Source organism: Chlamydotis macqueenii, chromosome 15, assembly GCF_036417535.1.
Source record: "Chlamydotis macqueenii isolate bChlMac1 chromosome 15, bChlMac1.mat, whole genome shotgun sequence".
Lineage (NCBI taxonomy): Eukaryota > Metazoa > Chordata > Aves > Otidiformes > Otididae > Chlamydotis > Chlamydotis macqueenii.
In genome coordinates this window covers 18,138,440-18,155,682 of record NC_141570.1, presented here as the reverse complement: position 1 = coordinate 18,155,682, position 17,243 = coordinate 18,138,440, and the positions used below count along the sequence as shown (strand labels likewise).

Below are 17,243 nucleotides of genomic sequence, written 5' to 3'. Positions count from 1 at the left end.
ATTCAGTCCTCTATACACAAGGCAGTCATTTGACAAAAGCATTTTGGATGAGCTTTGTGCCACAAGAACATCCGGACTTTGAACCTTGATTAATTTTAGAACTTTTAACTGCAAAAAGTCTGAAAGGATGAAAACAACTTTCTGCTGTTACTAGCAGGCAGCCTCAGTCAGCACTTTATATCTTCTAATTCTGGACTTACAGTCTGTCAGTTGGCATTGTAAGATCCTGTCGCCTGTTAAGAAATAATTATTTCTCCATTTCCAGACCACTGAACTGATAAGTGCCAGCAGGACCAACTCTTCTCCCTCGCACACAGTGCTTTCCGTTAACCTACAATAAGAAGCCCTTATCATGTCATTATGTCCAGAAACCAGCAGTGGTTTCATAGTATTTCCAGCAGAAGAAGAAAAATAATTTTCAACAGGCACTACAAGCTAGTGTAAAAATGAATACTCACTTTTATTAATACTTTAAAAAAGATGTATAAAGATAACCAAAACACTGTATGACAATTTACAGTCTGTACATTATAAACATACATCTCCCACTAACTCATAGAAAGAGAATAGCAGCATAGCCAACGTGATTTTATCAGTCCAGACAGGGTCCTATAACATTCAGCTGCCTGTGTAATATTTAGCACATTCTCAGATGCAGTCACAGTGAAGTGTAGCTGCGGAATATATCCCTAAAGGGGCATTTGTCATCCAAAGCTTAGTTAAAGGAAGCCAAGACAAGGGCTCAGCATAGATCTGCATGGCTGGAGTGCTGCAGGCTGATAAAAACATCGCACAAGATTTGTCTCAAACTACCTCCCATTGAAGCAGCTGAAAGAAGGGAATGTAAATGAGATTTTTTTTCTATTACTCCGGCTAGAGTTTGGCTAGAGAGAAGAAACATGCAGACAGTTAAGAAAAATACCACTTTCTAGTTACAATCATATTGTCCATAGAGTTTTTCCACCTTGCTCTCCAGTACTATTACCGTCACATACTAGGTCTGGTTCCCTGCTCTCCTTCGATTAACAGAAACAAAGATCTTCCTCCTTTCCTTCTGTCTTTACTTTGTCCACTCTCCATCCCTGCTGTCAAGATTCTGCCAGTGCTGAAACTTCAGCAGAGAAGTATAATTTGCTGGAAAGAACATAAAGATTGTGGTTTTGAACTGTTTAAATCAGGGACTTTTTAAAGCCAAGTAACAGAGTATTTAAGAGGTTAGTTGAGAGATTCTAGTTTGCATAGATCCTCAGGTCAGTACTGTCAGTGCTTCCTAGCTGAAGAGATTTCAAGGAGGTTGTTGAGCTAACCCTGAGCTAACCATGAACGAGAGACCTCCCTTACCAATTTGTGGCATATTGACTATTCCTAGCTTTTTACATCCCCCCCAGAAAAGAAAAAAAGGAGACAATTTGTTTGCTATCACAGCCAGCAGGACCAGTATTTGGCCCACATACCACTGAGACCAGCAGCACAGGCACTTGATAGTGCTTTGAAATACGTTACTGTCTGTCATTGCCTAGTTATTCACAGCTCTGTAAAAGGAGGCCACATAAACCATACACAGTCATGATTTCACTGCCAAGTATAAAATCAATGCTTGTACATTTATGCTGCCACCTGCAAGTGAGAAACAAAATCCCAGTCCAGGTATATGAATTTAAAGTTCCCATTTGAGACAGAGTAAAAACTTTGGAAGATTGTCACTTTGAGAATTTTTGTGCAATAAACTGAAGCTATTTATATGCATTTGGATTTCTGCAATGTCAGAAAAATCCTTAATAGTTTTCCAGTTTTAATTAATTTCTACTCTTTACCTCTTTTTTTTTTCCAATCTTTTTGAAGGATTCCATAACAAGAGAGTGATAGAAAATATCTGTCTATTCCTTAAGACAGCATTGGTGATTAGCATCAAGAAAAGAGCCACTTCTAGATTCTTGTGGATAATCTTACCCTATTAGACTGTTTTCTAAGACTGATCATTCTTATTTATGCTGCTGACCCTAATGCTTCATATCAATCCAGACAGACAGGTGAAATGTGTAACCTTGAGCTTTGGAAGTCCAAAATCATCAAACTGAATTTGATCGCAGTTACCACTGGCATCATGAAACAATTAGATTTGATCTGTCACTACTTCAGATGTTGCAGGTCCAGTAGTTTGCAGTCTACTCTTTGATGAATGGATGATGGAATTTTATACTGTCAACATCCTGGTGATTCCTGGTCATCTTTAATGGTGACCACAATATCCAGATGCTTGTTTCACCTTGGAAAATTGATGTTGCTTAACTCTTCATCACTTCAGTAGAAACACAACTGGGTCTTTGAATTGCACTTTAAATAACTTTTTAAAAAAATGAACTCCATCATTCACTCACTTCAAGCACCACTTACAAGCTTAAATATGACTTTTTTCATTTTGCCACTATCATGAAAATCAGACGCCGATTCATAAAGCAGCAAGAAGACAGGAAAACACAGGGGACATCTTCCCCTTTTCTTTATGTTACCTGTGAAATGATGAAACCACAATATTAGATATATGCCCATCAGCTTAATCACCATTAACATCACCAAAACTATATATCTGGTGTGCTCTGAAAACAGACAACAGTGACTGGTAGGTGCCGGATATTTCAAGTCTGGGAGACAGGATCCAGACTTCCTGCTGCTACTGATCCATAGTGCTAATGAAGAAGAATGTTTCCTCACATACTCAGATACTATATACAGTATATAGAGATACCATATGTAGTATGCATACTAATGTGGTAACTAGAGGCACGTGCTGCAAACATGAGAGAACAGCAGTGGAGGGAGATGCAAAGGGTTGTTTGCGCAGAGCTGTGTTAAACACATCTTTTCCTTGGTGTGAAATCTGACCAGCGTTCAGGAATCCCTGACTTTCACGGAGTGGAGCTCTCTACCACTGACTGCCATTGCTCTGTGTTCAGAGGAAAACCAAAGCCATTTGGGAGCTGACCTACATGTTCAGAGACTCTTACTGTGTGCTCCCCTTGAATGGCAGGCACAGCAGGTTAGAGAAAGCTTTACTTTTGTAAGGTTTCCTGGCAGTGTTCATATCCCTAATGTCTTCTTTCCCAAGTAGGTATGGTTATTCGACAAGATAAAGAGTTAGTTGTACTGTAGGCTATTAAGAAACATGACAATTTTTTATTGCTGCTGTATAAAGCCAGTCTGTGCAGCTGGTATGTCACCTGAGTCTTCCACATATTCTAGCCTGATCGGTGCCATATACATAGCCAAAGCTACATCTGGTGATTAGTGCACGGAAAGCAAGATTCATGCAAAAGCTTGGCCCACTGCACGGTTTAGGGAGCCATTGGCAACTGCAGCCATTGCCAGGACCATTCAAACCACAACTCGATCAGCTGGCGATCACTCTGCAATGTGTTTTTTGCCATCTGAAAGAAAGCTGAAGGGCACCTGGTGTGTGGTTTGACTCTGGCTTCTCGTTCTTCACTGGGATCATGTCACTAATGCATCCTGCATAATTTTTTTAAGAGTAAGAGGAAGCACATGGCAGAAACCTGGGAGCAGAAATCCCCCACAAAACCCTAACTTCCTATGCCTGCTGCAGCTCCTTCAGTCCAGGAGCATCAAGGCAGTCAGGTCCTGGTGATTATTAGAAAACTGTTAGCAAATTGCTAATGATGCAATTATTTTAAGGATCCTGGGAACTGTGCAGGCAGAACCAATGAAGTAGAAGTGGCTGCCAGTGGCTAAACCACACAAAACAGACTGAGAACAAGGAATGTAGGAACCAGTAGTTTGCACTGAACACAGTGTAGGCACAGCTTCACAGTGAGACAAGCAGCTGTTGAGGGTTTGTATTAAACAAAGGAAAAGTGAAAGGATTTACTAAAAATCAACACAAAACAATCTCTAAGGAGAACAGAACTAATCTATTAAACATGATAAGTACACAGAGCTATTTAGTTTTCCGTAGCAGAAAAGAGAAGGTATGCAGGCCAGCTGCCAGTCACTGAACTGGGCTGAACTAGGAATCCTAGAAGTCCATTCCTGGTGATGCAGCTCTTGCAGCCTGCTAGTGCTGATGCCAGGGAGATGGGGGATGCAAGGGGAATGGGGGTAAAGGGGGCCTGGTGTGATACTGATGTGCCATTCTAGGGCAGCATCTCTTTACATAGCCATGTACGCACTGATGCTGTTACTGTGCCTGCTGCCAGTAAGACCAGAATCAACAGCTGCCACAAAAAAAATAAAAATCTTGTTGTCTTAGAGAGCCAGGGTTTATGTTACCTTTATGGGATCATCTGAATCTACACACTGATCCTAGAGTCCAGCTGCTGAAGGTGTTCGAGAACTCCATAGGGAATGGTAGGATTCCATATACTGTAAGGGCAAATTCAGAAAGGAAGGAGATTTTAAGAAGCGTAATTGCTTCACAGTTTTTTTGTGTGTGTGTTTGGTATGTTTTGTTTGTTTTTTTTTTTCTTTTTTAGGTTGCCTTTCCCTTTTGAATATCATTCTATAAAAGTATTTAAGCTATGGAACAAATGAAAATGCATTCATTTAGAAGCAAGCAGTTCACTCTCCCATAACCTGGCTGTCTCTGATTATAGGACATACTGCAGCCCTGTCTCCATAACTGTTCTTTAGCTTTCTGTCAAACTCCCTTCCCCTGAATGCATACTGGCAGCTTCAGTCTATTTAACCTCTAAGGATGGCTGCTTCTTGTTTATCCTTCAAATACAAGTCCTGCAGCACAGAGTAGGTCAGGTACTCTGGGAGGATAGAAGATTAACAAAGGGAGGCTCAATGTAAACTATGCTTAGAGCAAGACAAACTTGCTTGCCTGGGATGATGGGGAATTAATGCAGCTGAAATCAGAGACAATATTTTTAACATTTCTGTGACTGCTTTTGTATTTTGGTGCTGTCTTTTTTGGTGCTTCTTATAAACGTGACAAATACAGAACACAGCTTGAGTGTGAATTCTAACTCAATTTACAGAATGAAGATACAATAAAGAGCATATCAAGAGACTTACACCAAGTTCTTTATATGGGGACATTTTCGTAGGCTGTCAGTCAACTGCTGGGCTCCAACACCAGTTATTTTGTTATATTGAACACTGAGGAAAAAAAACCTTTGTTAATCCAGATCACATCGTGTAGTGCTGTAATCAAGCATTTCATTCAAAAATAAAAATACCATACGGGTTTATCTGCAGATGGGGAAAGAAAGAAGAAACCAAAATAGATCCTTGATTAAAAAAAAACAAAAACAACTGTAATAAAATACTCAAAAGGTCAAACTGGAACTTCATTAAGTTAGTTCATCTGAGAGATTCCTTATTCTATGTACCCGACGTCCTTCTCCAAGTCCCCATGACCCTATTCTCCCATCTTAAAACCAGTTTTTTTGGTTATATGGTGAATTGCTCCTTAATCCTTTCTAACCACTGACTATCTGGACTCTGCATAAGCACATTTCCCCTGTGAAATTTCCCTGAAATTTTCTTCCTCAAATTCTGTCTCCTCTACTCTCAGCGTGGAAGATTTGAATTTTCAGTATCGAAGTAAGTAAGCTTTCCTGGGTCATCTCAAAAGATTTCATACTCACTCTAGCACTCTTAAAGATGCCATCGCAGGAAGAACTTTCGCAAGATTTTCTGCTCCAAAATCACAAATGCTATTATTGTACAAGCTGCAGAAAACCAAACCAGTATAGTCACAATTGAATAATGGATAATGTAAACAGATTATCAATTTGATCAAGGAATTTCAGATATGGTTGGTATATCTTATCTTCCAATTTATCCTTATCTATTTGCAGCTAATGTTTAAAACACAGTTTCATATCTTCTGTATCAAGTAAGGCAAATGGCCACATCCTTTCTTCAGCTAGCACAGCTACAGCAAAAATAGGTCTAGATTCTTAATGAATAAAGATCAAATTAAAAATCTGCCAGAAAATGAAGCTCATAGATGTGAGGAACAGCATTCAAAAGATTTCCACATGAGCAGATCATTCCAGAATTGCACACCACTGTTTCTTGCATTCCCTATTGAGACACTTCATTCCGGCCTATGCCAGACATTTTAACGAAGGGGCATGGACCATTGGCCCCATGTCAGCAAACACACATCAACTTTTCGCTGGCTTAGGGCTTAGCACTGCGCTTAGCAAGCTCCGCAGAAGCTTGCAGGAGATCATGGCCCTCGGTGCACAATTGTACAGAGTGTTATGCATAAGTGGGTACTACAGATTGGGTTTTAAAGTTGGTACAGTCCTCATGACATTCCTGAGATATCCTTCTGTATGCCTACACGGGGTCACACATTTCTCTCTTCTTCTCGTCTCTCTAAAGGCTTTATGCAAGAATGAAGCCAAAAGCTTGGCTGTTGCACAGTGTACGTATTTGTTCCATGTTCAGTCATTTTTGACAGAAAGAGCAAGGTATGTTGTATAAAAGAACTGAACAGGATACAATTACTTACCTTAGTGTCTTTAACGAAGACAGGGAAGGCAGAGCTGTAGCTAGTTTCTCTGCACCCACATCTGTTATCTTATTCTGTGATAAACTACAGTGAGATTGCTTTGTTAGTTGAGCACTTTAATTCTAATTTATTACAATGTGGCAAAAATTCATTTTCAATGTCTTTTTAATAGAATTTGGACAATCGGTTTAGATCAAATGCAGGGGAAAAGAAAATTATGGCCTTTGAAGGGAAATGAGGAGTTATCATAGGCTTAACCTATTTCTCTAACAAATGTACAGATCAAGTATGTCCATAGACTCATTGGTCTTCCATGCCCATGGGTTAGTTGTGCCCATAATTGTTAACACACACTCCCTTCAGGATCTAGTTTTAATCTATTTCTTTTCAAAATTTCCCAGTACTGTGAACCTTGCACTTACTTTAATGTTTCCAGTGATGTCAAGGTTGGAAAGACTTCAGATAGACTCTTTGCTCCTTCATCTCCAATGCCATTTTCACTCAGAGCATCAAGGCTGGGTGACAACAAAGAGAGAATTAACTTTCCTTTTAATCTAAATTTTTGTGGTTTATTCACCTCAGAGACCACGTTATCTATCTTGAGAAGCTCATTCTCTGCAATAGCCTCAATCAGTAAGGAGCATCATACAAATTACAGTTTCTGTAATAAGCAGCTTTCTATTTCCCAAATTTACAGCCTGAGAATTTTATTTTTTTAACTAGTTGAATAGCCTGACCCATTTCCTTTGATATGCAAATGGTAGCACTTAGTGCCTTGCTTCCACTGTACACTGAAGATTATTAAATGGTTATGAAATAGCTATGTCCCAGCTATGCTGAAATGAGATTTCCCGTGCACAAAAAAGTACAGAACTGACAAAATCCTGCAGATGCTATAAATCCCTGCCTAAACAGCTCCTTCTCCAGAGAGGGAGTATTAGAAATGAAGTTTTTCCTCACTCAGGTATCCAGACGGAAAGAGTTTTAGATAGTCACCATTTCAGATACTGGATCCCCTTCTAATCTGACAAACAACGCTGTGATACATCAGATTCATTACAACTTTAGAGCTTTATAGTTTTCCCAAAATATCATGAAAAGGTCAGATACAATACAGACAAATGGCCAATGGGCTGAGCCAGTGAGGCCCTCTCAAAACGCAGTAATCTTCCCACAGAGATGATGACAGGATATTGACTCTTGTTGCTACAATTGTTTCTAGCATAAGCTTAAAATTCAGAGACATGGATACAAGAGAATAAATAGCACCTAGGGTTCTTAAAACTCTATTTTAGTACTGCTCCTGCTAAAGGAAGGGACAAAGCCTGTGTAAAAATACGTGGGCAGAACAAAACCGGGTACTAGCCGAGTATGGCTTTGAAATCTTTTATACGAATCAAATCCACAAAGCTCCAATTTAACATTGCTTCTCGTTCAGGAGGGAGTCTGTTCTCTCCTGGGGCAGACACATCCCTCAGAAACCTCACCGCAAGGGAGCCTGCGGCTCGGGCATGTTACGGAGCTTGAATGAAGAGATAAGTAACCCGCAGGCAGTGCTGATCCCTGCCGAGCCTCCGTGGGGCTCCGTACTAAACCTTTCCTGCTGAGGAACACACGAGGAAGTGGCTGAAGGGCTATCAAATGAACCACTACCAGGGTCTTAAAGCAGATGAAGAGCGCTAGCTTTCAGTTAGTGGTTATAATCTCTGAATGTTTTTGTTGTTCAGTTTGTTCATCAAAGCAAGTAGTCTTGCTGGCAAATAAAATGTTTCTTGGGTACACGAGCTCTCCCGTCATCAAGGGCTGCTGAGGAGCAACATTAGGAAAGTTGATCTTTAGCATTACTCACTCTAAGTGCTGTAGTGATGGAAATGCTGCAAGAATTTCCACGAGTTTTAGGAATCCCTGTAGGCCACATACTGGACCCAGCCTGGAAGAAAATAAATATAGACATGCAACAGTATTTTCACATGCTCAGAAACAGCAAAAGCTATTAATTTTTAAGTTCTTCCCCTGCAGCGCCAAAAGTGAGCTAATTTACACTCCTTCAAAGCAGCCATTCCCTGCCATCTGCAGCAAGGATTTCTGCTTTGAAGCCTGCAGATGAGGACCCCACACGGCTGAGGTTGGACAGAGCAGAGCTGCTTGCCCAGAAGCAGCGGTACCTGCATTTGCCACTTTTTTGTTACTCTTTGCAAAACTCATCTCACTTTATCTCACCTGTATTTTCGTTCTTTTTCTATTTTTTTCAGGTTTTTCATTTTAAGTATTAGAATCTTGATAATGGACATGAAAAATATTATCTTTTTTTTTTTTCCGCAACTGTTGGCAATTCAGACTAACTTAAGATCAACATTTTACTGCAGCTTAAAACATAAATCGAACTTTAATATTCCAGCTCCAAGCATGTGTCCCTCAGATGGCAACCTCTTATTTGGAATCTCCTTGGTATCACAACAAGTTCAGTCAAGTTAAAAGCATCAGAATTTTAACAACAAAAAAAAAATTAAATAAAGGGAAAGTAAGAGAGGAAACGAGAAGAGAAAGCAACATAAAATCAGAAGTGAGGCCAAGCATAGCAGTTCTAGACTGGGTCAGATGTAAAGAGCAGGAAACAGATGAAGACCTGATGAGTGTTCTCCATTGCACTGGTGCAATTTCTGCCCAAATTAATTCACACACTGTGGCAGGAAATTTTAAGCAACAGAATAGCCTTGGAGGCTGCTTACAGTTAGTGGGAAAAAGAAACGTAACTACACCTCATTTTTAAAGTCAGTATTTCCAAGTCAATTTTCCTTCTTCCAGGAAAATGGTGCTAAATATTTTATTTGGGAGGCATTCTCTGACCTTATTCTCTCACGGTCTAAGCTCTGATAGGGCAGAAAATTATATCAGAAGACTCAGATAGGAAAGCTGAGCATTTCTAGGGAAAAAATATTTTCCAGACAGCTGGATCACAATCAAGATATTTTATACCCTGTGGCTCAAGATCTACATCTGGTGATAAGGAGCTAACTGATAGTAAAATCAAACAAAATTGATAGAACCATGTTGATCTGTATCACTGCAGGAGCCAGAAATGACATTTTTTTACTTTTGGCCAGAACTCAATAAATCTAGTTGAGAAAAGCAAAATATAAATAAATGAGGTTTGCTTAATGCTTTACCATAAATTAACTATATATCAGTTGAATGACTGTAGCCAATATTGATAACTCTTCTCAGTCTTAAATGTAATCGTATATCAATCAACAGAGAGGTATATCACTTACGCAAATTCTAGTTTTCTGAGGTTTTTGATGGCAGAGATTTCATAGCTGCTGCAACCATCTTGCACACTAAATAAATCACAGTAGAAACAGACTATGATAAATATTTTTGCAACAAAACCAATGCTTTAATTTCTTGGTAAACTTTTACAGGAAATAAATCACTGTTGCATCAACTGAGGAACCAGGAACTCCAGAATAACTTCTGCTCCAACCTTTCTTCATTCAATTAATTTCAATCTGATAATTGCCTTTCAAAGTGCAGACATTTGCGCTCTTTCCAATAAAACTTAAAAACCACATTATTCTAAATAAAGTATTTTCTATCAAGCATTAAGCTTATTTTGTGTACATTTAAATCAAAGTATGCCCATGTTAAAATGGAAGCCCCATTTCTATTTTTAAAAAACCAACCAAAATACTTTAGTTATGCAAACTTCTAATTGCAACCAATCCCCTAGCCACATCATGAGCAGGGGTGAAACACAGGTTTTATAGATCACGTAACACAAGCTTTTACTTCCTGAGCTAAAGGACTGACTCAGGTCATTTGTGACTGGTGCAAAACAGCCTTCATTTATGGCCCAGCTGCTACAAGGGGGGAAAATAATCAATTAGCCCAAGTTATGTAAGTGAAAGCAATTGGAAGCTAGCGTACTCAGAGATTAAAAAGAAATCTGAAGAAAAAACTGACAGCTGGCTTTTTATTGGCAGTTTTGATAAATATTCTGCATGGTGCTGTCATTGGTCCTCCCTGCCATAACAACCACCACACATCAGGGTAGGAGAACGCTCTGACATGATACAAGACCTTGCGCTGCGTTAGTTACTTCTCCTTCAGACAAGCAGAGGACTCCATTCTCCAGCACTGTCAGTGAACCCTCATTTTCTTAAATTGCTAGTATATTAAGAGGACTTTCGATCATAAATGAACCTACCAATTGATCATTTTCTCCTGCATCTCTACAAGGTCTGAAAGATCACTGATGTCCTTCATTGTCTTTGCCTTAAATGGATCAAGAACAAATTTCTCTGTTGATGCTCTCAGCAGTTCATAGTCTTTTGTCTGTTCTAAAGATTTCCAGAGTCTGACTGTATCACTAAGGGAGGCCCTGTGAAGTGAAAAAACATGTGAAATCAACAGATATAACTGCTATTATTGCATGAAAGTGTCATCTACATATAGTTCTACAAATGATAGTAGTATCTACAAAGAATGACCAACCTGAACGATGTCACATTCCTTAGGCCAACCAAGTCTTTTAGCCCTTGCATGTCAATGCTGCTGTTTTGCAAATCCAAAGAAAACTCTTTTGTTGACCTTTTTAAAATAGAGTGCAGTACGTGGACATCAGGTGGTGTAAGAACTACGCCCAGAAAAGACAGATCTGGCTTGAGCCTTAAGGCCACATGCTGAAAAAGATAATTGCTTTCTGTTTCATAAATACAATGTAAAAGCTCCAGTAACCTCTCTGGACAGAGCTCATTTATCTGCAACCTTCTGATACATTTCAAGAGTGTTTTTTGCTTCTTGTTTGATTGGTTTACATCCTTATTTGAAAGGGAGCAGAAGTAGGGGTCATCCTGCAGGAACAACAATCCGGCCAAAAATCGAGGCATTAAATCTAACCAGTTAAAAGGTTTTTTCTTCTTGGATGGAAAAGACAGGTACTTTGTTAGACTTTTATCTTTGATCTCTTCTGCTAAGATAAGGTGAAGTGCACCCAAGAAATTCTGAATAACAAAATCAGAGAACGTGCTCCCAAATTCCTCTTCTCCAGTATCTGCATGTTTGGGGAATGCAAATGGCAGGAAAAGTCCGTATTTCAGAGCAAACTCTTTAACTTCCTTAGAAGGAAGAAGATCACTTTTCATGGCACTTTGGTGCTTTTCTCCAAGATACCAGGCTATACGGGCTAGCGTAGCAAGACTGTCTTGATTTTGCATGACTGTAACATCTGTTTGCATCGTTATTATCTTCTGCTGAACAAATTTCAGGAAGACTGTAGTAAGAGTTGAAGGAAGGCTTTGTTCTCCCATTTCAAGTACTGTCTCACAGAGAAAACAAACAAATCTACACATAACAGGGCAGTAACAATGACTGAACAAGTACTCACGCTCTTTGATTAATTTCAGTGCGCTATCACAGTAGGGTAATCCTTCAAAGTATTTGGTTATGTACAATTCTCTCTGCTGGTGGGAAAATCCTACTATTTCAACAGTCTTATCCACTTTGGACACATATTGGTATACCTTGTCTTTTCGTCTTGCTGTAAGTAACAAAGTACAACCATTGAGTATCTTTTTTTGTATGAGTCCTGAAAGCAGCTCCTTTATACTGCAAAAGTCTTTTTCAGACTGGCTGGCCAAGCAACGAGGAAAATTCTCATGATCGTGCAACTCTTCAAAGCCGTCAAAAACCAGAAGGACTTTAGCAGGATTTTGCAACATATACTCAAAGATTTCTTTGCTTCCCTCTTGAGGTTTTACAAAAAATTCAAGAAGCAGATCCTTCAAGCTGTATCGCTTCTCAGGCAAGCTTATTTGTTTGCAGTCAAACCAAAATACAAATTCAAATTGAGAAAACTCTCCATTGGACCAGTCCTGGCAGATCTTCTGAACAAGAATGCTTTTGCCCATTCCTGCTTTTCCCAGCACCACAATCACTTTAGTTTCTAAGTCTTTACCTCCCAGCATTTGAAATATTTGGTTTGTTTTAAGGGCTGCCTTTTCCTTCCCTTGCAGACTGCAAGTTGCCAGCTCCTTTTCCATTGCTTTGACACTATTCTTCCCAGTCCTGGTTTCAGTTTGGCTTTGAACAAGCGTCCCATCGATAAACAGGTGATCAAGAGTTACTTCACGCTCCATGGCCACAGATTTGCACACATCTCGGAAATAATCCATAAGTGATGTACAGAAAGCTTCCACTGGCTCTAGAGAAGTAAAAATCACACAAAAACTCAAGAAATGAGTCCACAAATTACAACATTCCTACAGAGTACATAAGTACATAATTGTAATATGGTCAAAATAAATCAATTCTCATAAAGCATGTGGGTCTGGATTTATCCCATGCAATTGCAGGTACTTAAATTAAGAGTGCAGGCACAATAGACACTTTTAGACCCATGAATTGAATAATTTTGGAGGTATCTATGCGTATGATAAAACCAGCTAAGTACACTGACCTCCTAAGTAGGTACTGCAGCTAGATAGCTAAAAGGTAGAAAGTCTAATATCTTAAAAACAGGAATTGTGCTCAGACACTCGGAAGAGCTTCACAAATCGTTGAATGACAATTCCTACAACAAGTAGCTTTTCCGTATGAAAAGAAACACATAAAAATTAGCCAAAAAAACCTGAAAGTTTGAAGTTCAAGAGATCTAAACTCACTTGGTTTTTTGAAAGGTTCTTCAGAAGGAACTATGGGAACTCTGACCTCTTTGAACATTTCTAAATCTGGAGAAACAAAACAATATACTTGAAGACACCTAGATAGTCATCAATTCCGCTTTACAAATTTTAACAATAAGACTAATGCAAATTTTCAAGTTCATTGCAACATAAATTATGTATCATCCAGAGAAAGAGATATCTTGTTTATTTTACAAAGGAAAGGAAAAAAATCCTCACACAAGTACAATTCAGCTGACGCAAACTGCTGCAGGCAGTCTGACACCAAACAAGAGGATAGCTGTTCCGACAGCTGTATGAAGCAGAAGACCTATCATAACAAGGTGACAGCCACTGTTCTTTTCAAATGTCAATGTTTTGCATAAATTCACATTCACACATAAGACTTCTCTATGTCCTCAAAAGCAATAGCTTCCTTTTGTATTCTACACCTTGTGACCAAACCATAAGGACAGAAGTCACAGAGAAGTGAGTATTGGTAACAGAATTTGCCCATTACTCTTCTTGATGAAGTACTATCACTGTTCAGTTTTCCTTCTTTTTGTTTGTTTGTTTTCAAACTACTGCAGAGCTTTGCACTTTGTGAGATGAGCAGTGTCTGCCATACATAAAGAAATTGGGAATTTTTCAGAGAAAGTATACCTTCTATGGACTGTTAATAACAGAGTATCGGTTTTTGACAAAACTGTTGGTAGCAAAAGCTTCATGTACACAGGATAGAATTTAAATTGACAGAGACTGTAACAAATCCAACCTCATCAAAAGTCTCATGGTAACCACACTCAGCAGAGATGTGGAAAAAAAACCCAACCAAAACAGGTAAATCTCCCTAGATTTATACAAATGTATTTATTACCGTAATATTTGGTTCATCTTGATGTAGAATGTAGTTTAAAAGCAAATACAAATCTTAAAGTTTCTGAGATCTGGAAACTTTATTCCTACTCTGCATGCCAGCAACAGGTAGAACGGTTAGATCTGAGTTGCTTCTAGTGGACTTCTAATAAGCAAGTCCTTTTTCCAGGGAAAGAATACATTTGATATAGAGATATTTCTCCTTGTAGAAGAAAAATCAACTTAAGATATTAAATAAAGAGGGGACATGCCTTTTTTCAGTAAGTATCTGGTTTTGGCTTACTATGTATTTTATTAAATGAAAACAACAGAATGGAAAAACCAAGAAAAGCTGTAATAAGACATTTAGATGGGAAGCAGCACTGGTTAAATCAATTAGGTTTTTAATAATTTTTTGAAAAGGCAAAGAGACTGGCTTGGTAGCTTATGTGCTAATTTTCCTGCTGCATTTGGAATTCTGAGGTTTGTGACATGCTAACATATGTTGTGCTGCTGTAAATCAGTTGGAGTTATTAGTATTGTGTATTCACAGGAACAGCATATATCATTTACGTCTACTTCCCAAACCTAGGGGTATTTGCCCTATTAATCTCCGCTTTAAAATTTTGCTATTTTGGGTGGTGAGAGCCACCAGAGGGCAACAGAACATTTGTACTGAGCTGCATGCGGCTGTAATCGCCAAGGTGCAGAGATCAGGAACTAACTAACCACTGAAACCAAACTCCCTGTTCTAACAGCTCTCTCAGGGCCAGAAGAAAAGTGTTTGAGGAAAGTTTGCTACCACAGGAGGGACTGTTATACACTGTCCAAGGCTCTGATTTCTTTATAAGCCTTTCTGTATATTAGGCTTCTGTATCATTTAGTTAAATAAGTTATCACCATTTTGGTTTTGGGGTTTCCATATGAGCTGACTGCAGTCTGGCCTCCAGCTCTGAGCATTTAAGATCCTCAGGCTGTGCCAGTACCAGCACAACTTTCACTTCTGGTGATACTCAAGCATGCTGAGCTTTTGTATTGTTTTAACCAGACAAGAAGACTGCTGCCAGAAACTGGACTTCATAGCAGACACAGTGGATTGGCTGCTAATATGTAACTGAGCCTGCAGCTCTACAGCCCCTTATCTGCACCGTATTTTGGACTAGGCTAAGCAGCCACCAATCAATACAAAGGAGGAAATACCATTAATTTTTACTTTCCTTAATAAGGTCAATATGAGTAAAGCCTGGAGGGGAGAATCAGCTTTGTCTAGAAGGAATATGCTCCCTCTCCCAACCTGAAGTACTGCAGACATAAAAATTCATTTTCTACTTACCACATAAACTAACTGGAAGACTTGAGGATATCAATGTTTCCGTGGAAGAAGTCAGCACTGGCAAGAAACAAATGATAGTTTTCAGGCCATCATAGCTATCAGTAACTGAAATGAGGGAACTTAGTACTTTGTTGACAAGATTGATTTTCCACTACTTTCTGCCTGTTTATGTGGATAAAAGGTTATTGCTCTTACCTGGATATATTAGAACATCAGTTGTGCCATTTCCAAGAACGAAGTTAAGTATCTGCTGAGGAGGATCTGCAAAGCCTGTATCCTCTTGGCTCCCTCTCATGACGACAGGTAGACACTCTGGAATCAAAGGTGCTGAAGATCCTGAAATGAGTGCAGAATAATTACTCTTCTGTTTTTAAAGTCTCCTAGTTTCTAGAGGTTTCTGAAAAAGAAAAAGCTTTCTAAAAGCTACTTATCCTTTCTGGCAGCTTCTGGGCAAAAATTCCCAGTGGAGAGTTTATGAACCACAATCCATAGGATCACATGAGGTCCATAGAATCAATCCATTAAACAAAAACTCTTAAATGGTATGATGAATGTGAAATACAAGGGATTCCCTAGCTTTTAGTGACCACTGGTTTTCCATAATCTAAAGAGAAATCCTGTTAACATACAGAAAAGTACTTAAGGCAAAGTCTGTAAATGTATAGACCAGAGATCCAGAAGACAGAAAATGTGGAAATACTATGTATCTGAATTAATTTTACCATCCTTTGCACTACATCTTTCCCACATGATTACACATCATGCAACTTGTAGAAACAGCTACCAAGCAGGCTCCCTCTAAGCCCGTACTGGGAAATTTTTTTGATGATGCAGTGCTTGCAATTTAATCAGCCATAGCTCTGAGTTTCTGTAGGTGTGACAGAATTTCTCCTGCTAGTTTGTGCTGTTTCAGCTAGCATCATATATTTCAAGACTTCTATCTTATCCACTGCTTTTTGGTTCCTTTCCAATATAGATTTAACAGTGAAAGATGTTGAATTGTGTCTTTGTCATTAGCACTTGCCAGTGTACCATGAGCACTCTGCTGCACAACATGATCAATGCCAGGTGGCTACACAGCCCATCGCTTGGATTAGTATTCAGTTTTTGTGAACAAAATTCCAATAGATTTTGTTCTACTATTGCAAATATCATTATTCCTCAGTCCTTTACAAATCTCTGGATGAAAAAGAAATTGGAACTAAATCAAATTTTATTAATGAAAAAGTTGTGATTTCCTATTCTTAAGACAAGTAATTATTTAGATTAACATATAGTAAATAACTCTGTTCTCTTATTTGTTAACCTGCACTTCACCAATTAAATGAAAGACTCTTTCTGTTTCATTAGAGGCAATGCTCTTTCAATTCCCTTTGTATATTTTTCACTCTTTTAGTAAGTGCCACACACTTAAGTGCTTGATTGAAACAGCTGCCATACTTGCTTCCCCCATCATGGTTCATGGTCAATGACCAGATTTACAGGAGAGGTTTCCCTTTGTATAAATCAACCTGTGTACAGGTGTGCACCTATAGCTGTACTGTACATACCAGGAATTATGAAACTTCTTTCCAGTGCATTGGTAGCAGGAACAGAAAAGGACATGTGCTGGCTAGTTAGTGAGGTGGAGCTAGCTGGATGGCTGTTGAGAGGCATAGCTAAGAAACTGCCATTCCCTGCAGACACTGCAGGGACTTCCACTGGGAAAAAAAAAAAAAAAAAAAAAAAAAAAAAGGACAAAATTATTTCATTGCTAGAAGTTAAGGGGGACAAAGAAGAGTTCTTAACAGATATCACAAATCACTTGATTCGGATCAGTTGTGTTCTGATTTTTCAAAACCAAGAACAATTCACAACAGCTTTCTAAAATTTACTCAGGTCTCAAAATCTAAAATGTATTTATGGA

The 17,243-nt window shown here is 38.9% G+C and overlaps 1 protein-coding gene across 1 annotated transcript in view; it reads right to left on the bottom strand.

The window, feature by feature from the left end:
- Positions 1–4,304: 4,304 nt before the first annotated feature.
- CIITA (class II major histocompatibility complex transactivator) overlaps positions 4,305–17,243 on the bottom strand; it is a 28,415-nt gene continuing 15,476 nt past the window's right edge. Inside the window, exons 7-19 of the mRNA XM_010122800.2 lie at positions 16,888–17,037; positions 15,533–15,673; positions 15,338–15,394; positions 13,150–13,215; positions 10,982–12,689; positions 10,695–10,868; positions 9,760–9,825; positions 8,337–8,417; positions 6,910–7,002; positions 6,488–6,571; positions 5,610–5,693; positions 5,035–5,118; positions 4,305–4,377 (exon numbers count right to left, since the gene is read on the bottom strand). Of these exons, the coding sequence (XP_010121102.2) occupies positions 4,305–4,377; positions 5,035–5,118; positions 5,610–5,693; positions 6,488–6,571; positions 6,910–7,002; positions 8,337–8,417; positions 9,760–9,825; positions 10,695–10,868; positions 10,982–12,689; positions 13,150–13,215; positions 15,338–15,394; positions 15,533–15,673; positions 16,888–17,037 (2,861 nt within the window). The remainder of the gene's footprint in view (positions 4,378–5,034; positions 5,119–5,609; positions 5,694–6,487; positions 6,572–6,909; positions 7,003–8,336; positions 8,418–9,759; positions 9,826–10,694; positions 10,869–10,981; positions 12,690–13,149; positions 13,216–15,337; positions 15,395–15,532; positions 15,674–16,887; positions 17,038–17,243) is intronic.